Source organism: Gasterosteus aculeatus, chromosome 20, assembly GCF_964276395.1.
Source record: "Gasterosteus aculeatus chromosome 20, fGasAcu3.hap1.1, whole genome shotgun sequence".
Lineage (NCBI taxonomy): Eukaryota > Metazoa > Chordata > Actinopteri > Perciformes > Gasterosteidae > Gasterosteus > Gasterosteus aculeatus.
The window spans coordinates 7,398,912-7,426,376 of record NC_135707.1 but is presented as its reverse complement, the minus strand read 5'-3'; the positions used below and the strand labels follow the sequence as shown (position 1 = coordinate 7,426,376).

General features: G+C 43.4%; 2 protein-coding genes across 4 annotated transcripts; both read right to left on the bottom strand.

Moving 5' to 3' along the window:
• Positions 1 to 1,179: 1,179 nt before the first annotated feature.
• LOC120810232 (aryl hydrocarbon receptor nuclear translocator) lies at positions 1,180 to 11,315 on the bottom strand. 3 transcript variants are annotated; one of them, XM_040164599.2, is made up of 20 exons: positions 10,938 to 11,315; positions 10,117 to 10,210; positions 9,899 to 9,949; positions 9,757 to 9,804; positions 8,692 to 8,905; positions 8,056 to 8,269; positions 7,806 to 7,908; positions 7,641 to 7,706; positions 7,370 to 7,455; positions 7,168 to 7,244; positions 6,635 to 6,769; positions 6,475 to 6,549; positions 6,079 to 6,230; positions 5,692 to 5,817; positions 5,162 to 5,240; positions 4,325 to 4,512; positions 3,538 to 3,727; positions 3,210 to 3,384; positions 2,991 to 3,124; positions 1,180 to 2,903 (listed from the first exon to the last, which is right to left on the bottom strand). In XM_040164599.2, the coding sequence occupies exons 1-20, from the start codon at positions 10,972 to 10,974 to the stop codon at positions 2,820 to 2,822; spliced, it is 2,328 nt and encodes a 775-aa protein (XP_040020533.2). In that variant the 5' UTR covers positions 10,975 to 11,315; the 3' UTR covers positions 1,180 to 2,819. The 3 variants fall into 3 exon arrangements, with proteins under 3 accessions (XP_040020533.2, XP_077950959.1, XP_040020535.2); XM_078094833.1 differs by having other exon boundaries at positions 7,806 to 8,269; XM_040164601.2 differs by lacking the exon at positions 5,692 to 5,817.
• Positions 11,316 to 13,965: 2,650 nt separating this feature from the next.
• cers2b (ceramide synthase 2b) lies at positions 13,966 to 26,362 on the bottom strand. Its single transcript, XM_040165161.2, has 11 exons — positions 25,784 to 26,362; positions 20,665 to 20,838; positions 20,162 to 20,279; positions 19,937 to 20,055; positions 18,170 to 18,227; positions 17,924 to 17,974; positions 17,302 to 17,394; positions 16,708 to 16,836; positions 16,255 to 16,361; positions 16,006 to 16,159; positions 13,966 to 15,744 (listed from the first exon to the last, which is right to left on the bottom strand). Exons 2-11 carry the CDS (start codon positions 20,835 to 20,837, stop codon positions 15,595 to 15,597), a joined length of 1,152 nt encoding a protein of 383 aa, XP_040021095.2. The 5' UTR covers position 20,838; positions 25,784 to 26,362; the 3' UTR covers positions 13,966 to 15,594.
• Positions 26,363 to 27,465: the final 1,103 nt, after the last annotated feature.

Sequence of the window (27,465 nt, the reverse complement as noted above, 5' to 3'; positions counted from 1 at the left end):
TGATGACAATATAAAGTATTGATTCCTCAGGCGTTATCTCATCTGTTTACTTCCTTCTTGTTGGAACTACTTAATCAAAGTGGTTTCTCTAATGCTTCAATTATTAAAAAAAAAAAATCTATACTATAATTGAAATGGGTTCTAGCCGATCCGTCGTTGATGCTAGAAAACAATCCCATCAGGCAGCCGCAGATTCAAACGGAGATACAATCTCTCACTCAGTTTTGTTTGAACTCGACAATCCTTTTCGGTACTTTGTCCGTTTTCTTTTCTCCCCACATTGACACCTACTGTCCTCCCACAGAGTGGACACGCAGAGCTCCACTTGGCACCGGTGTCCCTCATGAATGGTTAATAAAGGAGTTTGGTAACAACCACGGCGTTCCTGAGATAACACACGTGCATCTCTCTGGAACACAAATCATCTGAAGCTTTTAAAAAGCAATTGTGACGTGTGGATTAAGATGCTGTCTGTACTGCATCAATCGGTAAAGAGGATTACGAATCAGAAGTTGAGGAAGTACAAGTAGCAGAAAGGAAAACTAAAAAGGTTGAGGAAGAGAAAGAGGATATGACGCCTTAGTAGCAATCCACTTAAGAGGGGGGTGGAATCCGATCCTGACCAAATAAAAATGCAGATTGCTTGTATTTTGATGCCACTACAGCAACATAAACAAGTTAAGGGTAAAGTGACTCCATGCAAAAACCTGTGCGAAGAGCCCGTCTGTGTCGAGACGATTCTTGCAATACAAGATTTACTGCACAAGACGTCACTCAAGCGCAACAGAACAGGGCAACACAAACCTTTCTTAAGACCCGTAGTGGACAGGGCGAAGGCAGAAACTGATCCCAGGAGATACACAGATCTTTGAAAGCTTCACTGATCTACGATTGAAAAAGAAATTGGATACATCTCAATTGAAGCAAAGTTGCCTCCGTGCATGTATTCGCTTTCTATAAAACTGTTGTTTTAAGTGAATCAAGTGAATACATGCTGGGGTGTAACTGAAGACAGCCTCCACTCTTGCATGAGAGTGAGCAGTAGAGCAGACTGCTAAATCAGCTATGAGCAACACAGGAAACATATATGACTGTAATTAAGGATTAAATGATGCCGTGTGCGTGGAGCAACCCGGCTGTGACACAACGGATGAGAAGTGCAGCTCAAAACAGTCCAACGTTCTCACTTTCAACAATTTAATACAAAAAACAAAACATTCTCTCATTAACTTTTCATATACAGAATATTTATATATTTGTGTTCCTATGAGTTCACATCATTGAAAAATAAAACCTGGATACAGAGCAACCAATTACAGTCACCAACATACCATCCTCTGGAAGATTCAACTGGACAATTATCAACATTGTTTACATACAATTACACCATTTGTAATCATAAGTGTTTCCCACAGAACATGGAACATTGCAACAAAAGGGTCCAAATTCCAACTAATTCCAAATATCTAATAAATCTCAATATGTTTCATCTCACCGTATTCTTCTACAGTACAAAGTCACCAAAAAATGATTGTAAAACACAGATAATTGGAGTAAAACGTTTGTCACAAAGAAAAGGGAACACTTTTAGGGCATTCTCAGTAATGAATTGTAATGTTTTCAGCTTAGTTCCATTCTAATCCTGAATACCCTGATCAAACCATTAATTACCAATCAGAAAGACTGAGAGAAATCATCAAGTTTAAAAATAACAATAAATCAACCATTACTACCATAGCTCTCACATTTAAAATAACATAATCAAGGGGGGGTGTGACAAATAAAAATGACCTTAAAAGTAATTAAATCCTGCTAGTTAATTATTGCTGTGTAATTTTAAATATATTTACTTTACAAAATGAAGTACAAAAAGCTCATACTTGAAACAGAGCAATGCATGGCAAGAAAAATAAGACAAGCAAGTCAGAAACCCTTGGACTGTGTTGTAATTAATAATTGTACTGCAAGCATCCATTTTACATACATACACACAATACTGTATCTATGTTTATGAAGGCAAGGAAGAATACATTTCATACATACAGGGAACTAGACAAAAAGCATGAGGCCACCGTTAACACTGTGCGTCTGTTTGAGGACATCGTAATAATCAAAATAAGTAAATGCATAGGTGAAGACAACAATGTATGTAGAAAACTGTTTTCAGAACAAATCTACACATCGTAGAAACGCTCCATGAAAGTGGTGCTGACATGCAGAGACGTGCTGAGGATTTTAAACTGTGAGCGGGGTCGGGACAGACTGTGGTGGTTTGTGCGCAACAGCTGAGAAGTACAAGAAAACAAATCACCAAAAGCTGTACATCCCTGCAAATTCCTGAGAGTTAAAATCAAAGATCGGAGTGATTAGTCTACTCCATCTACTAATCCTCGAAGCCTGAGACAAATTAGGAACATTTCAGAAAATAAGGCCATTGTGTGTGCTTTTACTTCCTGTGTATGTTTACCAAAGTTGAAGTGTTATTATTCAAGTGTGGTTGGGCAATTGTGCGCTTTTACTTATTTTATCTACAACATTGAGCTTTGGGTGGTGCTAGCCAGATAATTCTCTAACAATGGTTGTAATATTGTTAAAACAATTGTCTTCCTTGATTTTTCTCCCTTATATATCTGCAGTCAGATATGTCCTGGCTTTTGGCAGCGCAATTGAAGAAGTGCACAGCAAGGGAAGAGTGCTACTCTCAGGAGCGGGAAGAAAAGAGGAACAGAAAAGCTATAGAATATAAGGAAGTGAGGGCAAAAAAACAAACATCCGAGTGTACAAAAAAGGGGCGGACCAGCTGAGGAACATTGACTGGGTCACTGGTCAAACGACGGGTAAATGGGAATCTCAAAGTCATCGCCGTTGAAGTTGGCAGGCTGGTCCAGCATCGACAACACATCCTGAATCAGATTGAAAGATTTATTTTAAGTGACACAGAGGGAGAATATAATGCATATATATATATATATATGGCTTGATTCACTCACAGGAAAAATGTCTTGCTGGTTGCCCTGGCCGTGCGGACGCTGCTCTGCATTACTCTGTGAGTGCTGCTGGCCTTGCCACTGGGGCCACACGGCCTCCGCTGCTCGAGAAGGGAACTGCCCGGACCGAGAACCATCTGGTATAAAGCACAGCAGGATGAGCTCCCGCACCAGTGAAACCCATCGACGCAGGTCCACAGACGTACTATGGACACAACCTACCGTAGCCGTTGCCGTTGAGGCCGATATGTGCGTTAATGGGCGGGTAGCTGGCATTGCTGGTTTGCGCGGGAGCAGCCCCTGTAGGCATCTGGCCAAAGGCGTTGGAAGAGCCACCGCCAAATCCTCCCATGGGAGCAAACTGTGTAGCCATGGTCTTTGCAGCTTGGGGGGCCACCTGCGATTTGCAATTGAATTGAGCGACTCCATTTACTGACTAGTAGATAGTTGGGATTGACTGTAAACAAGTGATGATCACTTGGAATAGAAAAAGAAAAGCATCGTGATGCAGAAAGTATAATTTGTAAATTAAATTACTTAAAATAATAACCTGGTTATTAAATTGTGGTCTGACTCCAGCTACAGCTGCGGGCCAACCTCCCGCTGGTCCTGCGTGAAGGGGGCTGCCAGTGCTGGAGGGGGCGAGGGGCTGCGGCGCTCCATTCTGACGAGACATCTGAGCCAACATCAGCCCTGCCGAGTGCGCCGGCTGAGCCATCTGTGGAGTCATGGTGACTGGCCTGCAGACCAAAGAGGAGGGAGTGAGAGCTCGGTCACTTGACTGTCATCTACAGCGAAATAATACAACAGAACGAACCTTGAATCAATCATCTGCACCGACATGGACATAGGGAAGCCTTTATTCTCCCAAAACCTTTTTGTGGCTGACCCACATTTAAAGAAACAGTTTTTTTTTTTTGCATCTGCAGTTACGTCACACAAAACATTATCACACAAAGAAGTTCCCTCTGCTCTGCTCCGGTAGGCAAAACCTCCAGACGCACAAATCAGTTGGTCACATAATCGCGTCAATTCGCTCACGACAGCGAGGCGTTGCTCAGGCTACAGTACAGCAGATGACTACTAGATCAAGCTAGGCAAAATATTGACTAAATCTTTCTGCGCTGCTGTGAGCTGATGCAGAGAGACTTTGGCTCCCACGAGCAGAAGAATAAAACTATTATAAACATTTTCCCTCCATCAGATAAGTCTGATACCAATGTTTGGATGTGCATGTTCATCAGCATTTGTAGAACAGCGATTAGATTAATTATAGTTTATGATCTGGTGTACTTTGGAGCCACGTGCACAAACGTACACTGAAGACCTACTCTGACCTGTATGCATCGCCGGTTCGACCGGCAGCGAAGCTGTTGGCTGGAGGGTAGATCTGTGTGGTCGGGGTGGAGGTGGAGGGCAGGCCCTTGGTCTGATCTGGCCCTTGGAACAGGGAGGGGTAGAGCTCTGGCTTCTCGAGGCTCTTGCTGTGGTCGGGCCCTGCCGCAGCAACCGGCTGCACCGGCATCTGAGGACCAGCAAGAACAACATCAGTCAGGGATCCCGTTTTTTTCTTTCTGTCATTGATCAACAGATGGAGGCTGAAATCAGGACAGCGGGTGACGTAACTCGAAAGCCCAAAATAGTTTGTAGAGTTGTGTGTTGCCTAGAGATTTGTCTTTACAATGTGTACATTAACAACCTTTGTCCTAACGGGGTAGGCAGCAGTTGAAGGCCCAATTCCCTAGCAGTTTAACTGACGTTTTGTTGTATCTGCCTTTTTGTCAGATCTGTGCCAAGGAAAATACTGACACGCATGAATACTGAAGGGAAAAGAAGAGCTTAAGTCAACATTGTGACGAACTGTGTCACAATAAGTCCTGACCATGCAAACAAATCCTATATATTTATTTGGAAAATAGCCCTCAAGTCTCATACGGCTGGCACGACCTTTTAGGAAAAGTGTTCTTTTTAATTCAAGCATAAACAGGCAGTCACGACAAAGTGTCTCCCTCAACATCCGCTTCGGTTTTCCTGCACAGCAAACAATCAACATCCTGCCACAAAAAAAGCCTGACCAGTTACTACAGCAAGGGAAAAGGGACACAAGAGAAAGAGGCCGTAATCAATGCTTCAATCAAAGCGCACTTAAACTGTACATTCATGTGTCCCCAAACCTGTGCGAGGGCGAGCGCTCCTGCCTCATAGAGACCGTCTCCGGTTCCCTCCAGCTCAGCCTGCTGCTGCTGCAACTGCCTGAAGGGGGGAAAACACAAAGGGACAGAGAGAAGGTTTGAAATGGCCTCATTTCCATTTCCATGCCCGCCCACTGTCAAGTGAGAAGCTCAAAACACCTGCTGACAAAATAGCACTGAACCCGCCACCGGTGGTCATGGCAACATTGGAAACACGCAGAGAAGAGGAAGAAAGTGACAGCAACAGTCTGTCATACTAACGCATACTGCTAACATGCTACACTACCGGTGTTAAAAGTCCATAGTCGCGGCTTACTATTAGACATGCGTTCATTAGAAAACAGCAGTATGTTGCTAATGCTACAAAGAGACTGGAGCGAAGAATCACCCCGAGTAGGAAAACAAAAACAGGAGGACTGCAGTCGGCTAGAAACAGGCGAGTCTCCCGTGAAGAAGCAGCCCCTGTTCTCCCATGCAGGGGGGGAGGATAGTCAGGCCAGGCCTAGTCTCACCTGGCGGCCACCTGCCCAGGGCTGAGCATTACAGGAGGGCAGGTTGGACTGCTCTGACCCAGGGAGGGGGGCAGCAGACCCAGTGGGGAGGAGATGGGTGGGAGGGAGTCCTGAGTTGAGTTTCTACTGCTCCACAATCAGAGATGGGCGCAGAGGAGAGGTGTAGGGAGAGGTCGATCAGTGTGTGGTGTATTAAAAGTGGTTTTGGTAAGGACGCAAGAGGAAGTGGGGATGGGGGGAGCAAGGTTAGCATTCAGACTGAGGGATCTTTCACAACAGTCACATTTAAAAAAAAAAAAAAAGGTTTTGTTACATACGCTATTTGATTGTGTAATCTTCTTACATAATCGGCATTCGAAAAACTGTGTGTGTGTGTGTGTGACTCACTTGACATTGACATTGGTACAGATGATATACTCAATCTCCTCTGAAAAGGGATTCTGGAAGGTGAAGGAGCTGGTTCTCATCCAGATCCATTCTCTCGATTTGGAGCGAAACCGAAACATCACTGACAGCACTTGGCCCTTCAGCTTCACCACCTGTGGGCACAAATCCAGCATGAAGACACGCTGACTGGTCACAGTCTGTTGCTTTCTTAAATCGATGCACACAGGAGACTGTAGGATGCGGCTCATTCAGACTTGGAGGCCTCTTCAGTTTCAAGACTCTGAATTCAGTTTTTCTGGCCCCGAAGTTGCTATATGTAGTCATGTTTTCTTTCAGTCTTGTAAGTGGAAGAAAACTGATCAACGTGGTTGTACGAACTCATTCGCACTGCCTTACCTGTTGGAAGCTGTCTCTTAGTAAGCCCTGGTCTTCAGGGAAGGCAAACTCCAGAATGTTCTTCCCCAATAAATCCTGCAACACACACCAGATTATAAAGAAGTATTAATAACTTTAGCAAAAAGGTTGCTAGAGGATGCAGTCGGACCGAGAGTCTTACCTGTGGTTGATAGCCGACAGCTGCCATGGAGCGGTGATCCACAAAGGTGAACATGCCCTGACAGTTGTGGCGCGAGATGAACTCCACTGGAACACTAATACTGTTGATGTCTGTGTCACCCGGGCAACAAGTTACCTAAAAAAGCACAGCCATATAACGTAGAGGATGTCACATCCATGTCATAGATAAACAAATACAATTCAAATTATGTTTTGAGTGCTTACTCAACAGGTTTGAAAACAATGGATGTTTTACAACTGCTTGTAAAAATGATTTCCAAACACAATAACAAGAGCTTGTCAACCGAAATCTACTTCAGATTAGACCATAAAGTCTGAACAGAAGATATTACTTTGGAGTAGAGAAGTTATCTTTCAAAAGAGAACTTTCAAATAACAAGTAAAGGGGTTGTTGTTGGTTTATAGATCAAATAATATTGCAGTTGGTAAGAAATCTAAATTACCAACACACACCTCTTATATACTATATATTTTAAATACACACACACACACACTACACAAAAATGAACTTACCTGTAATCGCCCAATAGCAACCAGACAGTAGCGACTCCCCGGATTGTTGTCGGCTTCATCGTCTGTTAACGATACTCCTAAAATACACAACATGGGCCACAAAGAATAACCCACGTAAATCATTTGACGGTTTAAGCCATTTATTGGACAAACGCCACAGGTAGCTGTATATGGCTAAGTCTGATAAAATGGCTAGTTTTACCTGAAGGGGGCCAGGACTTGATGTATCCTGTACAGTGGACCACCACAAACTGGGGCTCTCCTTCCTTGGCAATACCCAAACCATTCCTGAAATAAAAAAGGAAGAAATGACACTATATACTTAAAAAAATAATCAGTCCTGAATATTGGCAGAAATAAAATTCTCTTGACGTGCAATCATATTGCTACTGGGCTACTCCAGATGGGATTATTTATGTATAGCTATTCCAACATTTAAAAAAAAAAAGGAAAAAACATTTGTTTGGGGTCACCTGTTTCTATTCCTCAGGAAGTTCAGTCTATTCATGGACATCGGTTCCACGGGACAAGTGCCACACCTGCAAACACGCACGGGCCAAAACATGGTCAATTTATGTACCAGGACATATGCTGATATTGAGCATTGACTGGTTAACCAAGGGTAGTACGAGTCACACCTCATTCTGCAGATGAATGATCGACGGGCTCCCATACTCATTCTGGATGACGACTGCTGCCCTTCTTTCTTCACTGTTCCCGTCTTCAAGTCCAGCATCCTCCCTTTGAAGTTAAAAAGAAAAGACACATTCAAGGTTGCAATGAGCAACCGTTGCCCAATTTTTTGTCTTAACAAAGACACTTTGGGAATGAGTAGCAATGATAAATCTACTATTGTATACATATTTAGGGTCTGACAAAGCTGCGTACCCGTGTTGTTATTCTCAGCGGTGGAGAGCTGCTCTCTGAGCTTTTCTGTGTCATCCGGGTGAAGCTGATCATACAGGGAGGAGCCGAGCCATTCCGACTGTGCCTGGTTGAGGACGGGTGTCAGAGAGTCTGAGACGTAAACAATGCGGCCTGTCTCGCATGACACCACGAACAGGAAACCGTCGGCCGCCTCCAGGATGAGGTGCTTCAGTTCCTATAGTGGCGGGAAAGACAGGCTGTGATCAGCATTGTTTTAAACACACACAAGTAATTAACTATTCAATTAAGTCCAATAATGGTCCTTGTTATACACCGTTGATCGGTGAACTTGGTAAATCTGGTGAAGTAAAAATAAATAGCGGTTTTAAGGGTTCGATGTCAAAGACAGTTGGTGGAAACAGTGTGTGCCCTGTAAGTATTGTGTGACAAAACTTACTCGCAGTCTTAAAGAAGGTGATACTTTCACTTGAACAGATTTCATACAAAAAACATGATGCCTGTGAAAGCCGTTTATTGAAAAGGACTTTGCTGACTTCAACAAGCAGTAACAGCTTGTCCAAAACCGTTGCCCTCTGTGCCGTAAACAAGTTAAGATTTTTACTATTTTCCACATTTCTCATACTCGGTTGCTCATACCTGGTCAGTGAGAAAGGAGGGTTTGTACGACCCGTCCGAGTTGGTGTTGCCACTTCCCCTTAGAGACTTCATATGGGACACAGCCATTCGCAGGATTGTTAATTTGTCTGGCTTTCTTGCTAGTGCACTGCAGGTGGGCACCATGTCTGACAATTCTGTGATGTACGCGGTCATCTTGTTCCGCCTTCGCCTCTCAATCTCACTGTGGTTCTCCCTGAAGCGAGGAAATGACAACGGGAGGCAGAGGTGGAAAGGATAGGAGGGATTGAGATGGGGGAAACCGGTGGGCAGGTGGACAACATGGAGTCGAATTTAGAGTTAATGCTGCAATGTAAGTAAGCCAACCAGGAAAGAAGTGAGAATGACAGATAGACAGATAGATGGCGAGAGACATAATGATTGCACAAAAATTCAAAATCAATCTGTAAATAAACAACAAAAAAACAATAGTATGAAAGCAAGAGTCTGGTCTTTGAAGCCCAGTTGGTGACAAAAGAGAGCAAGAAGTGCAGAGAGAGAAAGACCACTCTGATGTCCTGAGAGGGGAGAGGAGAAAAGAGACGGAGAGGAAAGTTGCTCAAGGGGAAAGGATCACCAAAGTGAAGAAAGTACCCCAGTTACACAGTGTAGCAGCTACTGCCATATAAAACATTGCCTGGGGTGAAGAAGCAGGACACTCTCACCAACAAACGCATAGAGGCGGGAAACACACTGGTAACTTGTATGCACTTATGTCCCGGTGATCCACCAGGTCAAGATACTATTTGAATAGAGCATTCAATACTGATCTGTATGTATACAAGCAGCCGAGGGAGCCTTTCTACGGGGACACAGGCCATACTCGGCTTGTTCTTCCTTATCTGCAAAAGTCTGCTCTTCATCCAAAAGCCTAGAAATGAAACCAACCTGGAAATGAAACCAACGCGCTAAAACACAGGGCCCCAAGTAAAAAGTAAAAAAAGAAAAGAAAAAGAAAAAGCAGAGGGAGTGCAGCATAGGGTTAGCTTTTGTACACATAATATTGCTCCGCTACACCCGCATCGATCTCTTAACTCGCCCTCCTACCTGGCAAAGCGCTCTTTGTCATTGCCACCTCCGGTTTCATCGTCACACCTGCAGAAAAACCAGAGAGATAACGCTTGCTTGTCATCGCAGAAGCCCCGGTGATCTTAATGCTTTACGACAGACAAATCTGAAACCAATTGACCTGAACAACTTGCTTCCCTCATCATCGTCGTCATCGTCATCAAAGTCTGGCCTGTCATAAGAAGAAGAGATAGACACACATCACAGATAGAATGAAATATTCTCAAAAGGGATTTTGACCGAAAGGCAAAACTACACTTAACCAGTCAGCCAGTGCACACAGTTACACCACAGTGAAACAGCACTACTAAAAAGGTCACGACTACCACGCAGACTTACGCAGCTCTTCTTTTGTTGGTCCCTTTCGGTACAACAGCCCCGCCACTTCCCTGGGTGCCACTCGCCCCCATACCCAGATTTGGGTCTGCTAACTCTATTAATAACACAGGGGCACAGAGAGACGACATGTAGCAGGGATGACAGCTGATTTCCTATTGAGCACTCGAGCACTGAAAAATATAAATTTACTAATCCAATTACTGCAGCACACACACACACACACACACACACACACACACACACACACACACACACACACACACACACGCGCCAAAATTGTCATTACCGTCACCACACGCAGCTGACATTGGGCTTTATTTCGCAGCCGGTATGTTCTACATCAGCCCGACGACCGCTAGTAATGTTTCTGTGGCTCGCAGAGCGCAAAGGCGACCGCAACACTGCGCTAACGTCAAGGCTAAATGCAGCAGGACGGAACAGAAAGGAATCTTGTGAGACAGTTAACGTTAACTAAAAACAGAAACACACGCTAATGTCTTGGTAAACTTTTTTTTTATTTAACCCGAACTCATTGGGCCTTACAGAATTATCGCACCTGTCAAAAGAATTGTTTTAATAGTCAGCAAGTAGCTGCTGTTGCTGGCTAGCGAGCTAGCTCACACTTCTGCATTAACCAGCTAAGTTAGCTATAGCATTACGTTAGCTTTGCTACTAAGCTAACTTAACGTTAGCTGGTGCTGTCACGCTATCTTTAGGAAAAGTGTTCGCTTTAGCAATGCGTGAGAAAACGCCCGTAACTCATCAACGATTGTGGAATACAACGCAGCTAAATGATCACAGTGAGTTTCATTGCACTTTACCTGGGTTTGAAGAGGACATATCCGTTTGAAATAACATAAACAAACAACTTCGGCTGCGGAAAAAAATCTCCAAACCCCCTCGCCCCTCCCCCTTGCTAGCTGGGTAAAGGCTAACAAGTTCCTCGCCGATACCCTCACGAATTCGCCTTTGCTTTGAGCAAGAAACGCCCAAAGCTACGACCACTTCAGCTCCAGTGTGACCCTAGATTGCTTAAAACACAGACGAAAGTCACGGTTTAACTCCTCCAAATCCTTCCTTTACGGTTTTCTGGGTTTAAATCCCACTTTCTATTCAAGATGGCGCTTAGACAAGCCGAGCAGAAGCTGTCTCACGGTTTTCCTTTCTCTTCTTTCTATTGGACGTCACGCAAGCCAAATGACGTAACATGTTGGGAAATCCGTATTTGGCCCCGCCCCTCTGACAGCGGCCGGACACGCAGATCTCTGTAAATCTCCAGTATTATGACACCAATTTTGAGTTTTTTTATGGGCATTACAAATTTGTGCTACATTCTACATTTATGGGGAAGATAAATCGCTTATTAGTTCCCTTTCAAAAGTAAAACAGAGCAAGTCAATGATATGCTATCATGTTGGTAAAAGAAGATAGACTCCAAGGATCAAGTGTTACATCATAAAAGTATCTGCTAGTGCTAGCAACTCCAGCTTTTGAATGGGTTTTCGTTTTAAGTACAATAATATTAAATAAGTAATTTACAATGTGAGAGATCTGATCGGTCTTCTCTTCTGAGTGAAAACATTAATATGATTTAACAGAATGAGGTGACGTGATTTGCTCCTAGTAAACATATGCAGTAGTGATGGCAGCAATTATTCTCACTGATCTCTCCATTCATCATGTACTGCAGAATACCTACAGGAGGCTAATGGAGAGACAACAGAGAGTACAAAGCCTTTTCCAAACAGACCGCAATGAAAAGTGTTAATTAGCCTGTTTAACATTTAGTTGATCAAAATAATGTTAATATTTGATTCATTTTAGAGCAAATATGTCTGTGGACAGACAAACTTACCATTTCAAAGTCTTGTCCAACAAGATTGTTGAGGTGCTCCTTGTGACGTACGTACAGCTGGACGTGTCCACATAAAAACACAACTTGTTTGACTCCATAATCAGTAATATGAACACAAACATTAAAAGGGAAACTCTTAAATTCTGCTCTTGTCCTAAAGGAGACATGATGGAGATGAACTCACGTCTTTGTACACGTTCTGCTCCCTATCCTTTTCCTCTGGTTACATGGGGGGGGTGCACGTGTTCTTAACAGTGAGGCGCCAAACAACTGAACAATAACAACAACACACAGCCGACAGGTTTTATGTTTAATTTGTCAAAAACAAGCATCCCTTTCTAATGACATTTCTTATATGTAGTTACAACAGCTGTTGAAGCAAGGAAGGGAAAACACAGCTGTCTAACTAATGTGGATGTTGCCGTTATGTAACGTTACTTATCGTATTCTCAGGTTCTCGATGGCATCCAGGGATCAATACAGAGCTTCACCGGTATCCGTGTTCCAAATGTCAGCCAATAACATTTGGCAGTTGGTTTGAATTGAGCTCAGTGGGTTGCTAACCGGACATGTTTGTTGACGCAGAAAGCCGCTTTTATTTTTATTTTGGTACAACCAACCACACAGAATTCATTTGCATCAACTGGTATGGTGGTGCAATGCCACAGAACAGGAAATGTTTTGTCCACCGGAGCACCTGGAACATCCCTTTAGAGTTTCATCAAATGACCTAAGAGGCGCTAGAAATACCCCGAACATCGATAATTATCAGGCTAAAATCTGATTTCTGTCCCATCAATACACAATCAGTGAGTTTGTCGAAACTGCGGGAAATCTTCAATGTAGCTGTAGAAATGTCCCCAGAAATGTCCCCAGATGTTGAGAAATATCACAGCGAGAGTTTGAGTTACTGACAGTCTGCAAAAATCGCTTGTGTAGACACCAAAGGGTTTGAATCAGTTTATTTGTACGTGGTTTTAGTTGTTTGTCTTCGTTTTTTTAAACATTCATATTTTAATCTAAAATTCCCTATAATAAGCATGTTCATTTAAAGTTTATCTTCTTCTTCTTCACACTCAAAATAAGGCTTCAAATGTTAGAACAAAAGCAATCCCCTTTCTTTAGTGCGGAAATGGGCTTATAGTTGTGTGAATGCATCACTCCAGCCAATCCAAAGACGGGGTTTGTAACCAATCAGATGTAGAGACCATGGTCACTGGCTCCGCCCCTTACTGTCAAAAAGAAAAACAGTGAGCGCGTAGAAAACACCTTCGAGCGCGAGCAGAGACTAACCTCGCGAGCGAGGAAGTTCACGTTTCGCGAGGGAGCAAATAACTCGCGCGAGACGAACTTTTGCTCGCGCGAGACGGAGATTTGCTCGCGGATGTTAGATCGCGCATCAACCTGATTTGCGCTCTCGAATTTTGACAGTGATTTGCCGCCATACATTGAGTCACAAAGAAGGTCGTCAATGTTTAGGCACGTTGTCAATGTAACTTTGTACCTTGACAGTATTACCTGATGTAAACTTAGGCTACAGTTTGACAGTTACTGTATGAAAATGTTTGTATTGTATTTGTTTAATAAACAAATGTCATGCATATCCTGCGCCTAAATGCAAAGGATATAGGTTGGCCAGCTGCTTTTATAGGCCTACATGTTCTCCCTCTGCCGCCTCCAGTGGACGTTGAAGTCGTGGCAGTTGTAGTCACCGTGGCCCGTTGGCGACGGTCGTTCTGGTAGCTCTACAGGAAAGAGGTTTCTTCTCGTGAAGAAACCTCCTGTTAGTTGAATCTTTCAAATCGCCCTCACCTGATTCCTCTTTCTCTCCATCTCCTTTTCGGTACTTTTTTTTCCGGTAAAGTTTGCACATTTTTGCTTATTTTTAGGTGCGAATGCGAGTGAAATACTCGCACTGTAAAGCCCTGAGTCCTTAACGATCTTTTTCATGCTGCTGTCTTTACAATCTGTAAAAAGACTCTCAAAGGACAAAGTCATATTTAATGTTTATTTTTTATTTATTTATCGGAAGTTAAAAACTTGAAGTTTGCAGACTCAATGGTTAAAAAGGTGCTTTCATTGTGATTTACGACCTCTGCTTTTATTATTAACAGCAACACTTCTTAGGCATCGTTAAACAAAAAAAAGGAAAAAAATAACACTGTAATTAGGACACAGCTGTTTCTTCTGTATCGCTGGGGAGGAGAGGTTGCTGGTTGGTCTGGGTTAGTAAAAAACAACGTGATGGAATGACGGTGAGTTTGAAAGGGAGGTAATCTCTCCAGGAGAGGAGTGAGTGATGGATGCGACAGTGGAGGGAGGTTATATCCGTCTTACAGTTAGATCTGTGAGGTGGAGACAGGCAACAAAATGAGCGGCCGTGAAGACAGGAGAGCTTCCTATACTTTACATATAAGGCACTTTACATACAAACCACTTTAAAGCATAAAAGAACAGCAGCATTCGTTTCTTGAATCCTCACACATGTCAAACACTGAACTGAAAGAAAAGGATTTCAATATCTTACAAAACCAGTTTCATAAACACACTCATACCTAAAGTCACTCACTTAGATCTACATTTAAAATTCTAACCCGGGTTGACAGACATAACCCGGGCTACAAGGCAGTGAATTCCAAAAATCTGGCCCCTAATTTATGAAATATTGAAATGGTTAATCCATCCCATTCCAGTAGAGCAACCCCACCTGCGCGACGATCATATTGAGGGTCATTGGTTTACAGGCGGTGGCAGCATCAGCGTGAGTCTTGACTCCACTTGAACAGTTTCAGCCAAACCAGAGAAGAAAAACATTCAGCTCTGTCAAAACCTAGCAGGCAGCTGAGGATTGTATTTATTACATAGTTTTTTTTGTGCCAAGCACTTGTTTATGGGTATTTGTGACTGATCGAACAGCAAAGAACTGAGAATGATAACCTTTGCCGTTCAGACGTCTCTCTATAAATGGCACAGGCCACATTGGGGTCCCACTGCACGCTGTTACAGTATTTAAGAGATACCGTGTGTTAGTGCAAGACGTTGCAAAAAATGGACACTTACATAATTGCATAGACTAAAATTAGGGAATTCAATGCCCTATTGTCTCGATTTGCTAAAAACTCAATTTCACTCAGTTTTGTTCTTCTAAAAGAAAACATAAAAGCAACACACGATTAAAGCAGAAAGCTTCCTTTTTAAATGGCATTTTAACAGCCATTAGTTGGCTCTAAGGCACATAGAACAAGGAAAGCTAAGAAGAAGCACCCTCACCCTTCCATTTTCTCCCCGTCTCTTTGACATTTTTGGACTGGACATCATACATTTCCAACACATTTTTCTTTCAGGAAAAGGCTAAAAAGCCAATGCCACCCAATGAATTGTGACTCATGTCGGACCTCTCAAAGGACAAATGGGTGTGTGTTTTTTTTTTTGTTGTTGTGCAAAAGTAACAGTGTCAAATTTCCTCAGAACGCCTGCTGTTCTTGGCTTTAGGGGAATGAACCTCCGCTTTCCTAAACCATAATCCTTTCTACTTTCTCTCCCTCTTCATCCCTCCCTCCAGCTCCCCTGCCGAGGGATATGAGTCCTTCCCACATTCGTTCGTTTCCGACACTTGTTTGTTTTCACTCTGTCTTGCTGTGGTTGTTGTTGTGGACCGTGTGACCGTTCTGCACCGGCCCATTTTTCTTCATTTCCTTTGTATCCTCCTCTTCCTCCCCCTCTTCTGATTCATCGGTTTCATCTCTGTCACTCCTTTCATCGTCCACTTTTTCCTGAAATACAACAAAACACGTCAACAACCAACATTCAAACCAACTCATCACATCCAGTTACAGCCACAAAACACCCATCAGTTGAGATTGTGATATTTCTATATTTCTTTCATGGCTTGAATGAAATATATTCTTCTTGTTTTGGTATTTCAAATATAAATCTAATTTTTTCTGGTATATCTTTATTTACTGTCTGTTTATCTTTGAATCGATGCTGTATGATGAACCTGGGAGCTCGGACATGTTGAAGATTTTACTTACATTGTGGGTGAGGAAGCGGATTGCTATGCGTATAATGAGGACGGCCCAAAAGATATGGAGACACTGCAGGGTCATCAAAAGTCCATTGAAAAAGTAGTAGCCAAAGAAGGGTTCATAGATGGTCACCGGGTAAACCCAAGTACAGTAAATAATCCTGCAATAGAGATAGAGAGGACGTGGTAACTTAAATAACATACAGGTGCACATCACAATAAAATCAACAACAAATTGCTGAAGACAGTTGTGTACCAGAAGGGGAAGATGACCAGTCGAGTGATGATGAAGATTGCAGCAAATACGATGAAGATGTAGTTACAGGCATTTCGCCACCCAGCATAGTTGAACATCTTGGCAGACTGTTTGAGGTAGAAAGACAAAATAATGTGTTTAACAGTACTGTTGGAGATAAATAGGTCATTTGGTTGTTTGATAAATGAACATGTCCGTTGGCCTCCATCCAACTAAAGCGTGTTACTTCCACAAGGGGGCAATGTCTCATTGTTGTGTACGAATGGGTTTCACTGCACTCAGTGAATTATGTGTGAACAAAAGTTGCAGCGTGTTGCAGCGTGTTGCAGCTTGGAATGTAGTGAAATTTACACAACATAACATTTGAAGTGAGGATGATTTTTCATACTGGCCCGATTGATACGTTTGCTTGTGTGCTGATTAAAATACTATGAATGCATGAACAGCATTTACCTCGAGAAAGTAATCGGAGGAGTCGTGCACCAGCATGATGAGAGTTCCAGCACGGATGTAGTTAACGCACCAGGAGAAGCTGATGAGGAGGATGGTGGCCACATGGTGAACAATCTGCTCCTTGAAGTCCTGCAGAGAGGGCAACAGGAGACATGGTTGGTATACTGAGAAAGGGGAAATGAATATTTATGTTGCACATGTTTGATGCGCGTGTGCGTGTATGTGTGTGTGTGTGTGTGTGTGTGTGTGTGTGTGTGTGTGTGTGTGTGTGTGAGACGTTGCATCTAGGTTAACACTGTTCCAGCAACACATTATGCCTTGTTTGCAAGCTGTTCTCAGCTGACCCTGGCTGAGCCAAGTCCAAGCACACGCTCTCTCTGACACACACACACACACACACACACACGCACGCACACGTGTAACAACAGTCTAATGTTCAGCCAGGTGTCAGCAAAGATATTTCCGATAGTAAACAGACTTTGTCTTTGTCTCGCCCGCATAATGCCATAACCGTAAGTAAGTGGAACACAAACCTTTGTATTATTTCCTCATTTTATGGATCAGTGTTGTTTAACAAAAAATAAGTTCACTCACTTTGCGTTTAACATCAGAAGCCACACTGAAGAGCAGAGCGCTGTAGAAACCCAGCTCAATCATGTAGTACCAATACTGAGACGGCAGGAGAGTCTGAGGAGGAGGAAATACAGCTTTACTCTCAAAATCATTACACCATTTTCAAAAATTCATTGGGGAAGAGGTTTGCAATAATTATTGCTTATTACATCTACACTGTTTAATTATTATTATTATCAGAAAATAGTGAAAGACTTTATACGTATTTAGAGCCCAGGCTGACACACAGGACACAGTTCTTTTATATGGTAAAGATATTTTGTTGATTATTACAAAAGACAGTAACCAGCCGGTTCATTCTTGCATTTATGTTGAAATACACTGAAATATTGAACACATTAGAAGTAAAGATTATTTCAAATCTGGTTGTGTCTCTTTTTTATGTGGTTGTCTTGTGCTTTTTGTTTTTAATTTAATTAAAATTCTCTTAATTAATACCACAGAGAATGCAATTATATGATATACCAATCAAAGAACAGTGTCGGAAGTCAGTTAGCGTTCATGCAGTTGTGGTTCTCTTTTTGGGGTTTTCCTAGGTTAGCCTGGTGCAATCCGTGTACGTAGGCATCCCAGAGATACTTACCAGCACGGGGAAACCTTGCCACATCTCCTTCAGGTCATACAGCCAAGGTTTCTGCAAGGAGAGATGCGGTTCCAAATGAGACATCAGAGCTCGACAGGTGTATTTATATCTACTATCCCAGCACGGCAATGATGATGCACGAGTTGACTACAGAGTACAGAGACTGTCATGATGCAGGGCAGGTGACGGATGAGCATGGGAATAGAGAGAGACGGGAGGGGGCGGGGTTAACGTTGAAGTACTCACATCGATGAGCGCGGCCAAGCCAGCAATGAAAGCAAGAAGGTAAAAGGTAAATCTCCAACTGCAAGAGAACACACACATACAAACAAACTTCCTACTCAGTCAATGGAGAAAAAACAATGGGAACATTTAAACACATCGAAAACACACCAAATAAACGGCAGAAAGAAATGCAAGGCTGAATGAAAAGCCTGGAAAATATGTTATGAATGGCACTGGGAATTTCAAGGATGCACACACACAAACACGTGCTGACACACAATGAGCGCTCTCAGACAGTTTCAGAGCCAACGGAGGGGCTCATTCCCGCCGCAGCCGCGAGCAGGGGTGTCAAGGGGGGGACTTCATTTAGGAACCGTGGCAGTAGAGACGAACGGGGCACGAGAGAAGCAAACGCAGAGAAAGAAGAGACAGAGAGTGTAAGTGAGACACCAGCGGGGAAAGAGTCACAGAAAGCCTGTTGTGTCCACACAAACAACAGATCGATTCAGAAGAGAAATGTCAGGCACAGGAAGAGACACTCCAAAACCCGGGGAGCAACCAACATGCAGTCACATGCACACATTCATCATATGAAGAACATCTGCGCTCATGTCGCCATTTACACACACGCACACATATATGCAGCAGAGACGCGATTCATCTTCTTGGAGATTAAAGAGTCACTTCACCAAAATATTTTTTGGTCTGTTTCAGTCAGGCAGATATTTCAGGGTTTAAAAGTTTTAAGTTACTTTTGAAGATTCTGGCCTCTTATGCAACAAAGTAGGTTCATTCGATACAATTCCATGTACAGTGTCTCCATTCGTTTGAATTACTGTCAACACTTTTACGGGGTGACAAACAAAAATTGGAAATGTCAATGTCGCAGGTGTTTCAGAACCCTTTAAGGTCTCGTGTGAACAGCGCGGCAAAGTTCAAATACTAAGGAAACAGATAAGCGTAAAATCATTTGATGAGTGAGTAAAAACGCACCTGAACAGCTACTGAGTTAACCGTAGGTGAGATTTTTTCTTTTTAATAAACTGCTCTTTCCAGGGTCAAGAATCATTTTAACAGGGACTATTCCTCTAGTTTTAGTGAAATCTGCTCACCCTGTCTCCTTGTTATTTTGTGTGAACTGACTCTGTACGTTACAAATATGAATATTTGCACATGAATAATGATAATGAAACTAATGTTTAAGACGGTGACATCACTACAGAGAGATTATACATCAAGCACAACCCCTGGGGTGGGATATGCATTCATTAATCCTCTATGAAAGTGTTTGTCTCCATGCACTGCCTGATGTTAACAGTGGGATGCTATCTGTTGCTGTGCACGGCCCTCTTCCTGAATATGGTTATCTGTAGTACTGCTCATATGTTCTAAGTGTCATCTGTTACTAGGGTGTGATCCCTGCCAGCTCACACCAGCTTGTCTCATTATCTTTGTATTATCAGCCGATCACGCTGTCAGTTTAACTCATGTTAATACTCACACATAAATATAACCTACAGTGGGGACAGAGCCCCTTTTGCAGAGGCCCTCTGCTAATGAGTGCGGGTGAATGGATTTGTGCGTGTGTGAGTGAGAAGTGTCGGGGCAATAGGCATGGAAGCAGCAGAGGGGCATTGTAATGACTGCATGTTAAAAATAGAGGGCTACTTGGGCACAGAAATGTGCTCACATGGCCGGAGGAACGCAAGCGTCAGCAGCTGTTTCAACTTGCTCCGTAACTCCATCGACATACATGTTTTGAAAATGAGTGTGTGGGTGCGTGCTTACCTGGCCTCGTTGAACTTTTTGAGCAAACTCGGCCTGTCCTGGTTCCTTCGTCTCCTGAACCATCGCTGCACTTGTCTCCCCGAACAGCCGGTCTGCTGGCAAAGACTTGCTATTGAAGTCTGAGAACAGCACAAAGAGATTATTATTAAGAGAGTTGATTCAGATGTCCTGACCGCACGACACCCTCCTTTTTAAAAGTGGGTATGGGTGCGTTGAAACACGTACCTGTGTGGGGTTTTTGCTAACGTTGCAGTAGTAGGAATCCAGCGTGGGGTTGTGAGGGACTTTGAGCCGCACCGTCTCTTTTACCCCAAGCAGAGAAGCCAGGGGTGTAGCAACTGTCCTGCAATCACAGAAAGGTAGAGAACTTCCTTGTATGTTTGACATATTTTGGCAATAAATGTTTCCTGATTCCTGATTCCTGAACTTAATGATTGCAGGGTGCAACCATGGAAACCCTTTTAATTTGACCCTTTTAAAAAACTAATACAAATTTGAGATAAAATAAGCATATGGACAATGAGTCATTTAAATCAGGGGTAAGGGGATGTCTGCAAAATGTCCCCCCAAAATGTGTCACTTGCGTCATAATGGATAGAGAACTGAAATCAAAGAACAAATACAAGAGACAGGGCAGAACATTTTTTAAATACAGAATAAGTGAATGTTTGAATTGATAAGCAAAGACTTTGACGAGGGGCACAGATATTCGTAACAAACAAACTAACCTTTCAAAGATCTGACGGATGATGAGGAACACAAGAGCGATGGGCAGCGCCACCCACAGGTCCTGGGCTTTGGCGTAAACCCGTCCATCCCGATCTCGCAGGTCATCCCAGCCTAGGCCCTTGGGAAACCACAGGCGCTCCTGCCAGAACCACTCGCTCACCCCCGACAGCATCCTGCCACACAGGAGACACAACGCTGGACAGCTGAAGGCTCGAGACCCAACAAATACAAATCAAAGAGGCCGAATCCACACCCTAAAACACGCGCTTCCACCTCACACCCAAACCCGCGGGCTCTTTAGGGGCTTTGAGGCAGCAGGTGTGACTGTGTTTAGGGGAAAACATCTGTGATTGGGGATGTTTGCTACCACGGCGTTGAGAGAATTAGATGATGGCTCCATTGTTTCCCTCTCATTGGAGCACATGCAGCGGCCCGCGTGATGGGAGCAGAAACCAGACCCAGGACTGAGCTCTGTGCTTTTTCGACAGCAGCCCTTTCCTGAACTGCTTTACAGCGGCTGCGAGTATTCTGTCATATATTCAGAGAGACCAGAGATGAACATTTCCGCTGCTGAGTTCGGGGAGTGGCACAGCAAGAGAGAGAGAAAAGGGTGGCGTTAGGGGAGAACTGCGGTTGGCGGATGTGAGTCAGGATTCATCCACATGTGCAGAGCAGCGAAGACGCCCCCGCACACCCGCACCTCTCCTTCCACCCAGCGCAGCGTGTCCTGTAACCGCTTATCTTACACTCCCATCCCCACCCTGTGCTCCCCACCACGGGCAATACCCCCCCACCCCCCATGACTTTATCTTCAAAACATGCAGCTGAAATTAAACTAGAAGGTCTTCAACCTTTACAGCCGTGGTTAAAAACTTTGATTAGGACTTTCAAACAAAGTAGCAGAACTACTCATTACATTCACATTTATTTTCAAACCCTTTGTTCTATCTGGAGTGTAGTTTTCCAACACAATACAATTATTTACATAAATAATAATAACCTCATTAGTTCTGGTTTTTCTTCTGACCAACTGACTGAAAACCAAAGTATTCAAACTGCCTCAACTTTACAGGCGTTTTAAAAAAGTTAACCCAGGCAGACGCACGTCAACTTGAGCTTAAGCGAAAGAGTTCTTAACTGGCGACATTTCGATTCAAATCTGACCAAAGAATAAAGTTTGCATGATAACAGACAGAAGTTTCACTCTGTCCACTGGGACTCGGTGGGCGGTTTCAAAGCACCCAGTTAGATCAGATTCAGAAGAAATCTGATATTGGTTTTACGCACACCCTTTGTTCAGTGCCACAAAAAAAGTGGGGGAAAAAGCTCTTTTTTGTTAATGTCATAATTTTAGTTTTCTCTCTTGATTAGTTCTACCGATCAGCTCCTTGTGTTTGACATGAACCGTTTATTGAGTCAATCAGAGAGAAAAAACATTAGACAATGTCATGGTTGAGTGTGCAGAGTATTTTCCCCACCATGCCATGTGTCCCGTTTCCTGTTGCAACAGCACGGCCCCCAACCCCCTCCCCACAGTTAGTAGACACAGTTATTTTGCCAACCCTTGCACTTCAGTAGTTGAATCAGCAGCAGAAGTGAGCACTACATCTCACTTCCCCTCTTGTGTCCTGACGGACCTTGTGCCGGGCTGAGCAGCTTGTTTGTGCTTCAGAAGAAGCCGTGTGATCCAAACAAAAGGCAGATCGCCGAACGAGCTTCTTTTTTCGTCGGGAAAAACTCATTCAATTCAATCCTGCTGCCACACGGAGGCGATTTAGGGTTTGACAACGTATTTTTGGGCTTTCTAGTTGAGATCAACCAGTGATTTCAGCATGTTAAGCCCCCCCTCACCCACAGCTTTCCTAACCACACATTCCATTGGCCCACTGGATCACATGACCCGACCCGGACCATTGCAAAGGTCCAATGGAGGCCTCTGGCAGGGGCAGGGAGATGGGACGTTCTCTCACTGTCCCCTCTCTCTTCCTCACTATGAAGACAGGTGATTGTAAACACAAAGCTGAACTTACGGATGTTACTGGTACGTTTCCGAGGTTTACAAGATCATGTTGCAGTTCTTCAAAATAAAGTCTATGGTACGGAGTCCAGGAAATATCTAAATAATGTAAACCCACTGCGACTGTACCAAGGGAGCGCTCCCCCCTCTGACTGGTTTTCTATGAAAATCATTAGTTTATCGGAATAACAGGAGACCGAGTCGACATGATGAAAAGTCATGAGGCAGCAGCGGTGAGTCACCCGGAACATACCATCTCTGTGACACACCCGTATACTCATTTCCGTCTATATTTACGCGGTTCACTCGCAGCTGCCTAATTCAAACCACAACTTTTTAAAAGCTGATCTCAGGACCTCCAGCGAGAAAGTTGGATAAGTAAGGGACATAGCAGCACATGGACGACATGCTGATTACACAGAGAGTCCAAAGGAGTCACACAGATATGCAGCCCTGAATTATTGCACTGCCTTAAACTTCACAGGAGCTGGGATTGGATTTGAAATATTGTACGAACAGGATATCAATACTCTGTGAGTACTAACATGAATATGTAGCCCCAAGTAAAGATTTGTCAGGTGCTAATTCAGATTCATTTTAGACGACCTTCTGCTCAGTTCTCAAGAGTGCATATTTCATGATTTCTCTTCTCTACACTGAATAAATCTGGCTACAGACTGTTGAATACATTCCTAGTTCAAGGGGTTGGCATGCTCTCTGCAAACTGTTGATCAGCTTTAACTCGGCTCATGCGCTTTCAAGCTGAGTCAGGCACATCCTTCTCATTGCACAAGTTCCTCTCGGCCCCGGTTTGACTGAAAAACTGTTCATGGTAATTTGTACTAAAAGGCAAACTACAGTGATTATGCAAAAAATGAGATTACGAAAAAATAATATAATGCAATTGGGTGATGCAATTGGTGCCGTAAGCAGACAGCCGGTGTTTGGCCTCCTCGGTTACAGAAAGAGATCACAAGAAAGTTCTCTTGAATGCATGTGACACTGATCTGCGAACCTCATGAATAATTAACGGAGAGATTCAATCAACCAAGGGACTGACTTGAATAAGCCTGTCTGGGAAGCTTAAACTATTGTCATGTTGATTCTCCTGGAGAATCAACACAAGAATGGTCCCTTTAAAACCTCACCGCGGGTAGGACCTAGATTGTGAGTGGATTTATCTTAATTGTAAATAGAGTTAAATAGAGTTACTTTGCCCCGAGCATTCAGACGGCCACTGGGTGTACTGTATGTGAGCTCTAAACGCTAATGATCCCGCTCTTCAACTCAATGACCGATCAGTCAATCAGTGTGTTTACATGATGGTATAATTCGAATCTTTGCTTAGTCTGACTATGCGATTTTTCGGGGCAAGTGCTATTATCCCAATATACATGGCAGTGAATAAATCGAATCATTGGTCATGCATGTCATATCCGATACGATGTTATCATTACAACTAGTTGTGATACAGCCATTTCCTTGACCGCTTCACCACTACCAACAACAACCAACAATAACAACATCAACATTACGAGAAAGATGGCGAACGGAGAGCAAGGTGAAGCTACATCCCTCTACTGTTTGTGCATGATGTTAATAGGAGTACAGCGAATGCGAATGGCGCTATTGACTGATTTGATAACGGAGAGAAGACGCCGTCGGGATCTCAAGCATGCGTAAAGACGCAAAGTCCAGTTCCTCATCCGATTCACCGTTACATGCCGCAATAGTCGAACTATCAACTGGATCGGATCGAGTTATCCAGGGGTGTTAGTCGGATCGTAGTCGGACCGCACATAGTCGGACAAAGGTGTTTACATGAAACGGATAATTCGATTTCAGTCCGACTAAGGCAGTTATTCGAATCCATGTAACCACGCTGAATGAGCAGAACTGAAGAAGTAGTAGAAGTTGTTTTCTGTACACATTAGAGAGGGATAAAACAAACTAAAGCCAAAAGAATGTGTCTTTGTCCGAAGGCCTGCAGGGTTTTGCGGAGCGGACAGATTTTTTTTACCTGGATAAAGAGCCTCCATCACTAAGAGGGTTTCTCTTCCTTGTGAATTATTCAGCTGTTTTTTCAAATTGACATCACAGTTAGTTAGTTGAAGTCTGGGGAACAATAACGTCCATCATATATTAATATAACAATTATGTTTGAGAATTGTTCAATGAAACTATGACCCTAACTCCAAAATATACTATTTACAGTGACATATAAATATCAGAGAAAAGCTGCAAATCCTCAAAATTGAGAAGCTAGAACAACCTTCCAATTGACTATTAATCTACTATAAATATCCACTAATTTAACTAATTGTTCCAGCAATAATTCCAGGCTTTCTTGGACTTCAACCAAAGATTTACATGTATGACCTGGATACAAAGCCTGACAACTCGGGCACACATATTTGGTTATTATCCTTCCATAGATTTGCATTAGTTTGAGTAAGAACGAATGCTCATGGTGTTATAAACAAATCCCATCTGGCTTAACAAAACAACACTATTCCGACCATAATTAATTAAGTCTATAAGATAACGTCAATCTCATACAGTCTGTTATATTCCTGTAGGAAAAGAACAAGTGAAGTAGAAGAAGGAAACGAAAACAAATCACAGTCATTGATGAACTAGTTCCCTTAGAAAGGCTCTACACGTGGCTTCCCCCGGAGCGTCGCCGCCTGTAGGCTCGTGTTGATGTTGTTGTATCGCCGGCGGCTGGATGAGCATCGTGTGTCACGGTGATAATGTGACATAATCTGCTGCTAGTGAGCAAACTTTAAAAAACCGACCGGGCACGGGGACACGCGCCAGGCTCCATTAGGTCTCCATAACATACACAGCAGCTGCCATGGTAACTGTAACCTCCATATAACGTTAGTTACGACACTGTGTTATTATTATTTTATTGGCTTTGCCATTAACCAACCACGGAGACCCGTGTGTTATATTGAATTGACCAATTATTAACGTTAAATTAAGATGAATGCGCAATGACGTATAAAGGATGCGCAGCGCGCGCCCGCAGTGAACGCCAAGATACACGAATGACGTCTCCTCTCCCGACATGAAAGTTCAACGGAAACGTTACTTACTTTGGGTGTTCTTTCTCGTCGTGAAGCGTGAAAAAATGTTGTTGTTTTACCCCCACACACAATAAGTCGTCCAGGTTCCACCGAGCTAGCTAACTAGCTAAAAAAAAAACCTAACGGTCCCGTTGAGTGTAACCAGCGGTTTGGATCCAAGTTTATGATCCGCTCAGATTTCACCTTTCCATGGCTTGCGGCATTACGTTTTTCCTCGTCATAGCGTCTCTAACGGAGGATAAAAACATAGAACTATGTGCGGGTGGGAGAACGTGTGAGATACTGCAGTGCGAGTCCCTGATGTCGTCCCCCCCCCCACCCCATCCCCGCCTAACTAACGCTCGCTCTGTTTTCTCTTGGGACGTCTAACGTCAGATTTCCTCTTCTTCTTTTTTTGCGTGTTCCCGGGAAGTCAGCCGAGTCCGTTCGGGTTTGAGGCCGGCCAAAGGCTGGGACACAGCAGCATGACCGAGGGACGAGCGGAAGGATAACGGAGAGGGAGGGGCATGACAGTGGGGGGGGGAGGGGGGGTGACGGAGAGGAAGGACCATAACCGAGGGACGAGCGGAACCGTAGCGGAACGACATTGAAGAGGGAGGAGCATGGCGAGGGGGGAGGAGCCGCGGGGTGACGCAGGGGGAGGGACGCAGGTGATGTTCCAGCACATGGGAGCAGTTGGCTAGTACATCCATGGCTGACATTGAGGGCACTGGGTTGATTGTTGTCAGATCCCTGTAGTATGGTCACAAAACTTTATTTTCTGTTATTTTATACGTTAATGGATTACAAAACTAATTGTTCTTCTTGGCTAAATTTGAGGGGATCTTTGACTTGGCAGCTTAACTTTATTTGTTTGCAAATTTAATTAGGGATTTAACTCCCCCTGGCTGACACATGTATCTGTGATGCACTGTGACATCACATCAAATTATCTCGTGCATGGGGAACAGTTGCGTGGATAAAAAGGTTATCATTCAAACAATATATACTCAATCTCACTTTTTTAAACTTTCAAAACAAACAAAGATTCCAAATGTTTGCCTTTGCAATGTTTGCACAGCAGTTTCCCTTCTTTTAGCCACTGTCCATCGTGCTGTCTTTGTGACCCACCATGAGCTATGAAAAAAAGCTTGTGAGGGGGACATGGTAACCTGTCGTACAGAATGACACGCAAGGTGTGACTGACCCAGTGCCCGTAGAAGAGCCTAACCAAATGCAACATCAGATATATTAGGTGTCACATGACACTTATGGCTTGTCTAGACAAATATTATTGAAAATCAACAAATCCATGTGTTGACTGCTTATGCAGATGTGTTTACATATAGATGTATAGTGTTTGTGCGTCTATATAAATCTGAATAATGACGTCTGGCACGGCACAATGAGGGCACCCATTTCTTCTTTTTAAATAAATGCATTTTTCTGTTCTTCTGGGTGATTGTACTGGGAGTGGGATAGGTTTGTTCTTTGTTTGTAGATGTTAAAGAAATATTTTTCACGTTTGCGGTATTTTGTCTGCCAATATTTTCAAAAAGAAGAGCTCACCTGCGAAAGTGACAGCATTTATGCGACGGGTTCAGATGGATAAGGTCAAGGAGGTAATGAGAAACTCAGGGAGCCAACCAGTTATAGTTAACATTTTAACCAGCTTTTGTTTATGAACAGTTGGTCATTAAATAGGTCCCTGC

Excerpts from the sequence above, each read along its gene's own strand:
- LOC120810232 (XM_078094833.1), bottom strand. The coding sequence starts at position 10,974 with ATGTTATTTCAAACGGATATGTCCTCTTCAAACCCAG. Across the intron at positions 7,456-7,640 it reads TTCCTGAGGAATAGAAACAG|GAATGGTTTGGGTATTGCCA; the intron begins GTGACCCCAAAC and ends TTTTTATTTCAG. Across the intron at positions 3,125-3,209 it reads CCTCAACGGCAACGGCTACG|ATGGTTCTCGGTCCGGGCAG; the intron begins GTAGGTTGTGTC and ends GCTTTATACCAG.
- cers2b (XM_040165161.2), bottom strand. The coding sequence starts at position 20,837 with ATGCTGTCGGGGGTGAGCGAGTGGTTCTGGCAGGAGCGCCTGTGGTTT. Across the intron at positions 20,280-20,664 it reads ATCCGTCAGATCTTTGAAAG|GACAGTTGCTACACCCCTGG; the intron begins GTTAGTTTGTTT and ends CTGTGATTGCAG. Across the intron at positions 16,837-17,301 it reads CTTCTGATGTTAAACGCAAA|GACTTCAAGGAGCAGATTGT; the intron begins GTGAGTGAACTT and ends CCCTCTCTGCAG.